Source organism: Pezoporus wallicus, unplaced genomic scaffold (assembly GCF_028554395.1).
Source record: "Pezoporus wallicus isolate ANWC-B61680 ecotype Strahan unplaced genomic scaffold, APGP_CSIRO_Pwel_v1 contig_8108, whole genome shotgun sequence".
NCBI classification, from domain to species: Eukaryota; Metazoa; Chordata; class Aves; order Psittaciformes; family Psittacidae; genus Pezoporus; species Pezoporus wallicus.
This window is the reverse complement of record NW_026638088.1, coordinates 1,623,645-1,635,902: the sequence shown is the minus strand read 5'-3', so window position 1 is coordinate 1,635,902 and position 12,258 is coordinate 1,623,645. Positions and strand designations below refer to the sequence as shown.

At 39.8% G+C, this 12,258-nt stretch overlaps 1 protein-coding gene across 17 annotated transcripts in view; it reads right to left on the bottom strand.

The window, feature by feature from the left end:
• FGGY (FGGY carbohydrate kinase domain containing) overlaps positions 1-12,258 on the bottom strand; it is a 323,114-nt gene that overhangs the window by 73,066 nt on the left and 237,790 nt on the right. For all 17 annotated transcript variants that reach the window (XM_057409298.1, XM_057409300.1, XM_057409297.1 and 14 more), the window contains one exon: positions 809-937. In XM_057409298.1, the coding sequence (XP_057265281.1) occupies positions 809-937 (129 nt within the window). The remainder of the gene's footprint in view (positions 1-808; positions 938-12,258) is intronic.

The following is a 12,258-nucleotide window of genomic DNA, read 5'->3' as shown; positions in this document are numbered from 1 at the left end:
CTCAATTTCCTGCTGAAAAAGCTACATTAAATCCCTTTTTATTGACTTTATTTAGATAAGGCCAAAAAACATAGTAAGAAAATGAAGCCATGGAGCCTCACCTGATACATTTCAACACAGCTGAAACCTGGAACACCAGAATATAGCGCTGGAAAAGGAGAAAACCTAAGCAACAAGCCTCCCACTACAATTAAGGATAAAAGTTGCAGAAGGGGAATGCTGTACAGAGGCCAGTTTCCCCTCTAGTCTGGTTTGTAAGTTTAGATACACATCACTGACATATTCAAACCCTCTAGATCAAAAGCAGTGTTTTTTTGCTATGTATCTCCCATTGTGCTAGCAAAAACATATATAGAAAAAGCCTATATTGCATTTAGACAAAGTACAAATTACTTCTAAAACTAAGAAGGAAGAGTAACCATGAACAAGACTTCTCCCCTAGAATGTTATGGGTTTTATTTTAATTCCCTATCCCAAAGTTTTGAGCAACAGAAGATGCAAACTCTCAGCATGTTTACATGCCAAAACACTCGTGTATCAGTTCAGGAATTCAAAGTGGAAATAGCACAAGTTATCAAACAACATGGAAATCCAGCTGAAAAGAAATAAAGAGTGACAGCCCCTCTCTATAAATAGATATTCAATATTAGCAGTTATTGTGATGGATTTGGGTTTTTAGCTATGCTATTTCATAGGAATCGCATCAGAGCAAATTGTTGGATACAGAACAGTCTGTGAGAAAAATGGTTTTCTGAAATGAGTTCAAGACATTCCTGTTTCCAAGAATAGTAAATATGTGACTGAGTACCTAGTCCTCCGGCATGGGCATCAATGAGAGATGCTCCTACTGCAATCCCTTCAGGGAGACCGAGATCTTTTGCAGCTTCTGGCGTTAGACCTTTTCCAACAGACTCTCCAGGAGACAAGACGTGGTTTCCTGGGCAGACACAAGAAAAACCAAACACCTGTCAATTGACTAAACAGAAAAACAAGTGTGTATGTTATTACAAGAACTCCCTTCCTCTCCCTCAAGTCACTGTGGTGCATATAAACCAAAACAGTGCACCAAAGAACTCTATCTGATTAAGAAGTATCTTTCATTATCTGTCTGTGTATTAAACACAACCATGCTAGCTCAGGCTGTCCCACAGCAATTTAAAAGTTCAAAAGTATTCAGTGTCCTATCTAGCCACAAAGATTTCACCGCAAGCAATTAAATTCTGCTTGGCATCTTTCCAAGAGATATGAAATACTTATGCAGAAATCCCACATTCCTGTGGGAGCTCTGACTAGATGCCTGCAGCCATTCTCTGGGCATGTGAATGAGATTCAGCTCAGAGATTCATGCTCGCAACTGAATCTGCACCTGTTGCATCAGGCAAGGGCCATCTTTTTTTTCCATTTCTGTCCTTTTCAGCAGTTTCTACTAGGAGTAAGGTGTCTATAGTTACAGAAACTCTAAAGGAGAAACTGCTTTAAGCAGTAAATTCCTCCTATTGCAGCTGCATTTCCTCACAGATTTAAATAATCTCTTCTGAACCTTCACTGGCCTTAGGAAGTATCGAGAACGTTATGGTCACTATGACCACAAGCAGAGCAACCCTCAGCCCTCAGTCCTTTCACCTAGCGGGAAGTCCCACCTGCATTTGGCTCTGCTACCATAGCATCATAGACTCCTAGAATGGTTTGGGTTGGAAGAGACCTTAAAGCTCATCCAGTTCCAACCCCTGCCACAGGCAGGGACACCTTCCACTAGAGCAGGTTGCTCCAAGCCCCATCCAACCTGGCCTTGAACACTGCCAGGGATGAGACATTATGTACCATAAATAAATAATTTTTAACATAAATAAATTTAAATACCATAAATACATTAATTTTAAACATAAATACATTTAAATACCACAAGTATTTATATACCACAATAAATGTAATAAATACAATATTATATATTATTATATATATTTAATAATACCAGAAATAAATTTAAAATCAAAAATAAACTTATCATAAACATATGTGCCACTAAGTTTTGTCTTGCGAAAAGAGAGTTTTTCACTAATTAAATCAGCGTGATAGAGATTGCTCAGAGCTTAGAAGAACAAATCTAGATTCATTAGACTTTCAGAATTTAAGGACACCCCCTCAACAGCCTCCTCTCCGACTGCTGAGTACAACCATAGACTGACAGCTCCTGGAACCGCACACACTTCCCTGTTTCTGGAAGGATTTGGTGGGTGAGAGACAGGGAAAGGCACCACACACCTCCCCATCAATACCATGGCTTTTAGCACGTGTCTGCAGCATTTAATAAGTTCACCAAGTCTTCTGGGCAGAGATGACAAAACTCCTTTTGAAAATAAAACAAGCTTTTATTCACAGTTAATTCTACTGAGCATGGTACATCTAAAGCACATTCTGATGTGTAGGGAAGTAAAACATCCTCCAAACCAAAGATTAATTAAGAAAAAGAGCATATTGTATCAGGAATACACTAATGCCTGTGAGTTTAATCTTCTAGAAATAGTTATACTACCTTACTGTTAAGAGGAAAAGAAGGTTATGATGTTAATTTCACAGATGGAAAATGGGTCTTCAATTGTACGTATCACTTAGGTCTTTGTGCTATAAATGATGTTGGCTCCTCACTCCAAGGAAGGTGCCCACTTCCTGAATGTTGCTGTGTATGGAGCACTTTTGCACAACTTCTTGGTGTTCTAAACTATCTAAAGCCACTCTGCCACCTCTGAAATGCCAGGCTGGATCTCATACTGGAGATTTAAAACAAGTACGGATAGCCAAAACTTTTGCACTTGACCTTGGGTTTATATTCTCATACTGGAGGCAGTAACCAAACCTCACCATTTAGATTATACAGAAGGAAGTATCTCCTCACAGGAAAAAAGATGCCTATATTTTATTAATTCTTAACGTAAAGTCAGAACATTGTGTTAGCTTTCTCAAAATGTGTATCTTTTGCACCTCCAGTAAGTCAAGAGCAGGATGTGTCTCTTTAACAGAACGTTTGTGTTACTTTTCTGGCTTTTTAAGACCTTGGAGAATAATACCAGTAAAACAAAGCTGTCTGGTTCTGACATTCAAAGACCCTGCAGGTAGAAGGTTCAAAAGAGTTCATGCAGTTAAAACCACATCTTTTTCTTCAGAATCAGTCACCTGACCTGAAAGTATACTGCTATGTTGTATATACAGCGTGAGATGAAATTCATCTGAAATAAAACCTCTTTCCAGGCACTCAGTTCCATGGTTGGTTTGTTTATATCAGTCAGACTGGTCAAACATTTTAGTGTGTAATTATTATGTGGTTAAACTCCATTTCAGAGATCAGGGCTACTATTAGACAAAATCTTTTCATACCAGCTTCTTGATTACTGTATTGCTAGTTAAGGAGCATTAAGGGAGCAATTTCAGAGATAAAGATAATCCTCTCTTCTAAAGCAGCAGTAGAAAATGACCCTATAGATTGCTTTGATGCTAGTTATGTATCAGAATGACCAGCAGCATTGCTATTCCCCATGGGCATAAAGCATGTGAGAACGTGCAGAGATGGGTTTCTTGTGATGCAGCATAATTATCTTGTATTTAAAAATATTGAATTCACAGTAGAGTGTGCCCCATCTGGTTTAGGAGTCAAAGTGAACCCGAACAATTATTCCTTGACTGAAAGCACTTTCTGGGAATCTGGGAAGTGGCAGCAGACAGCATTCACCCATGAGATGGGTGAAGGAGAGTCTCCCAGATCACCCAACAGACAGGGAGTGCAGAAGAGGAGCCAGCAAGTGAGGGCAGCTAGGAGAGGATACTGACTCTGCCCCTCTACTCCATCCTCCCAGCTTTAGAAGTCAGTGGAAGCTCTCCTACAGCCATATGATATGTTCATGAGGAGCTCTGTTAAAGGGAAGAAGCAGACTCTGCATGGACACTCTCTGTCATCATGTTAGTGCTCAAGGCCAGGTTGAAGGCAGTGTTGGGTGTCATGGTTCAGTGTGTGGTGTCCCTGCCTATGGCAGGGGGGTTGGAACTTGATGATCTTAATGTCCTTTCCAACCCTAATTCTATGATTATATGAGTCTAGAAGTTGCCTTCCCACCCACATAAGTGTGAGTCAGTAGGTGTGGAATGGGTAGAGCCTTGACTGAACTACATGAGTAGAGACCCGGAAAGGGAATTGCAATTCTCATGGTTTACTCTTCACTGAAAAACTATAAATTCAGTGAAGCATCAGTATGCTCAGAATCTGTAGATATAAAACTATGAAATGATAAAAGAAAAAACACCAAAGGGGAACCACAATTAAAGAGTAAAGCATTTGTACTCCAGTATAAACCAGAGAGAATGAATGGATTCTTACTTGAGCACAAAACAGTGCCTTTAGAAGTCAAGGGACAGCTGCTATAAAAATAAAGGTATTCTACAGCTCCACACCAGCACTTCAATGGCAGGTGCTGCCACCCCTAAATCCTACCTGTCAGAGGAAAGAAGCTGTCAGACAGGAGGAAGGGAAATGAGAGCTGCCTGCACACAGAGGCGGGCAGTGAGTATTACAGAAGGCTGCATAAAAGAGGCAGTGAAAGGACCGAGTCTTCTCAGGGCTCCTGCCAAAGTAAATGTATCGAGTCTTTTGTTTACAGTAGTCTCCTGCGCAAGTCATTTACCTTTGCTATAATGACTTCCAAAATTAGACCTAATCAAACAAACCCATAATGGCTGAAGCTGGAGAACTTTCTGTTTCACATTCATACAGCTGTTTCACTAATGCACTGCCTTAATCCCCAACCTTTTCATTCTGTGCGAGACAGACTATTTCTAGCTATTTTTTCCCCTATAAAGCAGTGAGTTTACAAAAGGAAAAAGCTGTCTGAATCTCTTCCTCCTCTTTCATCCTTCTTCGAAGACTAATGTCAGAATGCGCTATTATCAGGCTTTGTTTACAGAATTTGTGGTACCAAGGACCCTCTACCTTTTTGAGGCAGTTTCCACAGCAACCAGCTGTTTACCAGACGCAACACACAAGGCAGACAATACATCTTCAGTCAACTTTGGTTGATCAAAATTCACTGTACTGGCTTACTAATATTTAACAGAACTAGGTACTTTAGGACACAGACCTTTAAAACCAACAAAGCGAGCGCAGCAGGGGGCCCAGCTGACTCAGCTATGATACACTCACTGAGAACAGCTTCTCATCTCTCATGCAGAACGTGGCTGCATTTCACATGCACTCACATTTGCCTGTGTAAGTGCATAAAAGGAAGAAAAGCAAAAGGATGTGTTCCTTATCCTCACTAACTTGACACAAGCAAACTTGAACTTGGATATACCAAACCTTTCCTGAAATCCCAGCAACACCAGAAAGAAGCCCTACTGTCCTGTCTCCATTTTACAGCCTCCCCCAGACTGGACCACCTAAATGCTTTTTAATTTAAAAGACAATGCACAAAACATGTATCCTGTTAAATAAAAGATATATAATGTGCACTGAAGAAGTTATCTAGTTAAAGGAAATGGTGGTAAATAAACACCAAACGAAACAGGACCTTAGTAAAAAGAAGCACTGCCCATCCAAAGGAATCTCAAACAGCAGTGGGAGGGATTTCCCCCTCAATGCTTTGACCATTACTTACAAAACTCGTAGACAATCTCTAATTTTTTGTATTTTATAACAATCCCCACAATGACAAAATTCTGGGATACGTAAGGAATATGAATAAATAATATTACAAATCTTCTGACACATCATTCCAACCCTATCTCATAGACAGTACATAGCCAAATACCACTCTCACATTTAACTGAGATATATATGGCTGACTGTTCAACAATTGTAGCCCAGCTGATCAGCAAGAATAGCACTAAGATCAGAAGAAAGCAGGATAACAATACAGAATATAACATTATAATATTATTTTTTTCTTAGGACTGAATGCATGGTGCTTAAAGGGTGTTAAAAACAGCCAGATTTGGGGAGGGTTTAACCTGGAAATACCCTCCATACAATTTCCTGGTTGGCAGTTAAAAATGTCAGGGTTTTCATTCAGGAAACCCCAGACAAATTGTGATATTATAGGCCAGTTTATTTAAAAGTGAGAAAAACAGTTGGTTAAACAAAATCACTTTGGCTTTCTTCAGTTCAAAATCCATCTCTGTCTATGAGAGCTACCACAATAGCTTGAGGCAAATCTAATTTGGGTCCTTTCCATCCCACTCTCCCATGCAGCTTATGCCTTTGGCTGAACTACATCTCAACTACCTAACATATAATTACTGAAGGCAGACATATTAGGTTGCTAAATACTGGAAAAAGCAAGCAACCTATGTGCAGGCAGATCCTGATTCATTAAGCTGGAAAGTAAATTGGTCTGCAGACCATAGGTGCCTACTTCAACAAAGACTACCGCCTTCTTGTCCAAATGAAAGGGAGCTACTTCATGTATAAATGATAAGCTTTGCTGGTTAAAGGTCAAAAGAAAAAGAAAGAAAGCATTCTGCATCATTGGATCATTAGGCATGTACACTGACGGGCAGGACTGAGTTTTCGTTACTAGATTTCAGTGAGGCAGTGCAGAATGAACATCTCTTGTAATGCATGGTTCACGACTCACTACGCTGACCTGCATGTGGGTATGCAATACATGCATTTAGGTGTCTTACTAAGTCACTAAATGTGATGTATTTGCACCCAGACTCAGCTACTTTATCTCACATATTTTCTTGCAAGCAGTAAATTCAATAGGTTGATAATTTAGATTTCTGGCACTTCACAGTATTCCTAACAGTCTCTCTAAATACAAAGATTATCAATGTAATGACATGACTATTGCTATACTTCGAGTTGCAAGTAATCAGACTTTGGTTTGGTACAGCACATCACTAAATTGAACAGGCAATTTAGCTTGTGTTAATTACAGGTTATTACTTAATAGAATGGTTTTTATTACTGGATTTTTTTTTAATAATTCACATGATAGCAACTCCTCTTTGAAGAAATAATTATCCCTTTTCAAAACTGAAATAACAGACCAAAAATAACCTGATAAGTTACTGAAAGGATGCTTTTGAATCTTTCAGCTAAGCTTCTGATAACCTGCACAAGCTTATTCCCCACCACATCCACACAGTACCCAGCTCCAATGCCCATACAGAGGAGATACTGATGCATTATAAATGGGTCAGAAATGAGTCAGGAAAGCAATTGCAAGGACTGAGAAGTGTGACAGTTCACATAACAGATCTGGGGGAAAAACCTCAAGCAGCTCAGTGTTTTCCTTTAATGTAGGAAACTTCAGTCTGTGCAGGTCAGGCATGTCACTGCAGTCTGCCAGACAGGAGAAGGAAGTTAAAGTTCAGGTGAAAAATAAACTGCATTCTTTAATTAATTCATTAATTTTAAGAAATGACAGCAACCAACAATCAAAAGCTTGAAGTCTGAAGTGGACTCTCCATGACAGGAAACCATAAAATCAAGACTGGGTCTAAGATACACATCAACCTATTCAAGCATTAATTTTAGGGAGTCCAACAGCCTCTGACTTAGAGGAAGTTGGCAAAACGTTTGACATAGTCGTTTGGGTTTGCGAACCCTGACTCATACAGCAGACACCATCGGTTTGAAAGCTATCTCAGTGTGAGGCTCAAGGAAAAAGAAGATGAAGAACAAACCGGGACCAGAAAGAGGAAGAATCAGGTAAAAAGAAGAAATAACCCTGAACTATTCTGAGAAATGCTTTTTTTTTAGAACTGTATGAAAAATAAGAAGGGAGGATAATATTTGAGAAATATAAATATTAAGCAATCACAACAGGCAAAAGGTCTGCTCAAAGCTTCTCCTATGCCTCTAAAAACAGAGATTCCAAGAAAAAGCTCCTCAAAGAGCTCCTCAAAGAGGAAAGAGAAAGTTCACAAGTCCACAATGTTACCAGAGTAGAAGAAAACATGATTCCCCAGGCAGGCAGAATCTGAGACCAGACTCATGACCAGTGGCACATGTAGAAATATAGAACTCCAGAAGCGGACAGTGGGAAATCTTTGTATCATTACTTTTGAAAGCTCTAAGCTTTTGCTAGTAGTTGTCTCAGCTGTGACAGAACCTGAGGATGAAAGAACATCATAGTTTTCGCTCCTTGCAACAGAGAGGTACTATCTGCCAGCAGGACTCAACCCAATGATAAGCAGGGTGAATGATGGTTCATTTCCTTACAGTGGAAGAGGAGTGGAAAATGTCACCCAGAAGCACTGTGAAGAAACCTGAGCTACCCAAATTTAGCTCAGCCTATTAAAGAACAGTTATTGGAAAGAGGAAGAATACCTCAGGCTGGAAAAATTGTCTGACTCAGGAAATTCAAGAAAGGGAAAAGCAAAGTTCTGCACATGAGGTGGAAGGACCCATGTACCAGGGCAGGCTGGGGGCCAACTGGGAAGCAACTTGGCAGAAAAGAACTGTGAGGCCAGGTGGACAACACATTGAACATGAGCCAGTGATGAGCCCCTGCAGCACAGGCAGCCAGCAACCTCCTGGTCCGCATTAGGAGGAGTGCTATCAGCAAGCCCAGAGGGGTGACCTTTGCTCCCTGCTCAGGCTACAGATGGATGTTGTGCTTTATACTGAGCTCCCCAGTACAGAAACATGGATGTACTGGAGCAAGTCCAAAGAAGGACCCCAAAGATGACTGAGCCACGTCATATGAGGAAAGACTGAGACACCTGAGACTTTAGGCCCAGCAAAGAGAAGGTGGTGGTGGGGTGCAGATCATATCAATGTGTATATAAATATCTGATGGGAGTAAAGATGATGGAGCAAGACTCTTCTCAGGGGCACCCAGTGGCAGTACAAGTGTCAAGGCACACATACTGAAATACAGAATCTATAATGGTTTGGGTTGGAAGGGTCTTAAAGCTCATCCAGTTCCAAACCCCAGCCATGGGCAGGGACACCACTGAAAAAATGTTTTTGCTGGGAAAAGGTGGTCATGACACTGGAACAGGTTGCCCAGGGAGATACTGGGAGTCTCCATTCTTGGAAATATTCAAAACTCAAGTGGAAATAGCCCTGAGCAACCTGCTGTAGCTGTCCCTGCTTTGAGCAGGAGAAGCTGGACTAGATAATTTCAGAGGCCCCTTTCTAACTTCAACCATTCATGTGATGCAGTGATCTCAGGATGGAAAAAACATGAAATAAAATAGAAATCACAGGAACATGTCGCTTTTCTGAGAAAAATTCCTTCTAACTTCTTACTGCTGAATCATATATCATGAAATAATGCCTCAAGCTTTGAGGAAGGAGACACCCTAAAACCTCTTTGCACTGTGCCAGTTCCAGCGCCTTTATATTTGCTACAGCTCTTGGACAGACTGAAATGACAGGAAGCCAGAAAAATGTTAGCATATTTGGAACACTCTTCAGTTGTAAATTCCATGGATTTTGACAGCATGTAAGTGTAAACATCCCCTGATTCACCCTTTCAATTTTGTTTTAAGTTGTAACGTGTTCTAATTTACTGGGGATAGCAAAAGACCAATGACGGACAGTAAAGGGATTCCATATGTCACAGCATTTTTACTTATTATTCTCTACCATTTGCAAAGCATCGTGATAAAGCTTGTTGTTATAATCCAGCTTTATGAAGAACTGGCAGCTACAAGCTGACCTGAAAAAACAAATCATCATCCCTTTCTCTCAGCCTTCAAGGAATCCCTCATACACACAGGAGCATCTGGCACCAAAGGCCTTAGAAGAGATAGAAAACTGGCAGAACTAATAGATTGACCATTCCCTTCACAGCTGCTGCAGCATAACTTAATATTGACTGTACTCTCCCACCCTGGACTGACTCTTCCATTTTCAGCCTAAATGTAAATAAATGAATAGAACTTCCAAGTACTACTTGGAATAGCACTTGGAATAGTACTACTACAGATGGAGAATACTCCTTCTGACAAAACACAAAACGCAGGCAGGCTCTATTTGAAGTGTAAGAAGTGAGGTATACAATACTGTTATCTTCATCAGCTTTGTGTATAAAAGTAGACAGTGGCACATGTAGGAATATAACCATTCATTTATACATAATAACATCTTGATAAATTAATAGCCTGCTGTTTTGTCATTTTTTGAATGCCTAAAGGATCACAGAGCTGCACCTATATTTGAAAACCCAGCCTGCTGTAAAGGTTGTGCACAGTAAGGACAACAGCAGGTACCAGTCAAGAGTCACAGCTATCAAGTCCCAAATCAACTACAGTTTTCTTTGCTACCGATTTATGAATAAGTACTAAGAATGCAAGAGCATTAGAAAAGGAACATCTAGTTTTACAACTCTACTGACCCTTCTTTTCAGCGCATTCAAAATGGCATACACAAATGCCCAGGTACATTGAAACAAGCAGCTTCCAGTCCCCAAAGTTCTGGAATTAAGAGTTATAGACAAGAACTATCCTGTCTGCTGAAATCACAGTCTGTCCATGCAAGAGTTATTTTCAAGTACTCCAAGTTCAAGGCAAGCACTGATTTTCCATAAAATTTCTGAGATTTAAACAATCCAAACGCTTTTCTTAGTTTAGCCTCAGCTGTTCATAAAGATTCCATAAATATGAGCTGTGTATTTATTCATTTCTGTGCACTGCTCCATCACAGCTGAAAGAAAGCAACAAAACTGCCCTTCACAAAAGATATATTTTAGCCTTCAACACACAACCCACGAGATCAGTAAGACCTACTCTGCAGTACCTGCAATGCTCTCGCAGACAAAGGCCCATCTTCAACCAAAACCAGACCTGGTATAAAATACTACCATTCAATAAAAAATCATTACTTGGTCCCTAAAGTAGCCCCTGAAGTAGAGAGCTGTGGTGAAAATTTATCAGGCATTTTCCTCCAAATGGAATATATGCTTCAGTACCCTAAAAGGTCTGGAGTACATGAAATTTTAAAGGGATTGTTAATGTCTTTCTAGGTTTTATAATACCACAAACAGATGCTCATCATGTGCTATCACCACAGCAGATAAATGCTAATGCCTGTAGTACACAACACTTTCAGGGTGGTTTTGAATACAAGACATCTTCTACTCTCTTGGTGGGCAAATTAATGGTATCAATAAATTTTGTAGTATCTCCAGATAAGACTCTTTACCTTCACAGGCGAGCCTGAAATCCATGAGGTACAGAAAGGACCACAAACAACTTATGGCATGGATTCCCTGAAAGGTTAATCTGCTCTGAAAAATGTAAAATGTCAAAGGCCTGGGAACTCTCATATGTGAACCCACATCTTGATGTGGGAAAAGTCTGTGGAAGATCCTAAAGGTCAGATGTGAGGGTCCCCCTTATCAACAAGGTCATGTGTTAAGTTAAACTGAAACCAGGAGAAGCGCACTACCTGGAACCACAAGCACCACTGTGATTACAGTAAATATATCCTTTAAAGGGCAAGCCATTTTAAAAGTGATGTTTAAAAGAGATGTTTATCAGAATAAAGAATTATGCACATTAGAAAAGTTGTTCTTAAGTAATCTCCATAAATATTTCCAATGTCATGAAAGGTAAAGCTACTTATAAAAAACTATCTAGTCATAACTATTCATCTGTAGTTATTTCTGATTGGAAATTACTTTTTTAAAGAGATCCAATAAAACAAAAGCAAAACCATGTAACCTTTCTGCCTATTTTAAACTGGTCAACCACGTATTTACTTTTGCTACAGTAAGAAAATGCTGCCAATTTTATCTTGGGATATTTTGCTTTGTTTAGAAAGAAATGATGATTCAGAGCCTGCTTATCTTTTAGGAGAGATATGTGAGAAAAATACCATTATCTCTCTTTGTAAGGGGGTCATGCAGGCATTAAAATACATCCTCGTATTTGAGCTAAACAAACCTTAAGCAGACATGCACTGACTTGGATAAGCTTGAGAACTGAAAAGGAAATTCCACTAGAATTACTTCAGACTTTTTAGTTTTTGGTTTTGTTTTCATTTTAGGAGGAGTTTTTGACCATGCACAATCCCCCTTCAACCTACTCCTACCTAGGTTATCTGGCAGGTTCCAGTTCCTTAATCCACAAGCCTGCTAAATCTACTGCTTCAAATTCTTTTCTGGCAGCTGTAGCACGCTATGATGTGCCTCCTGGAAGCACACTGGTAACTGTTTGTCCAGATAAGTTACTTAAACAAATTGTCTTTCTTTTGTATAATGTGCTGAAGTTAACAGCAGCTGAGGCTGTTCACTTATGGGACAGTGCCCTGAAGCA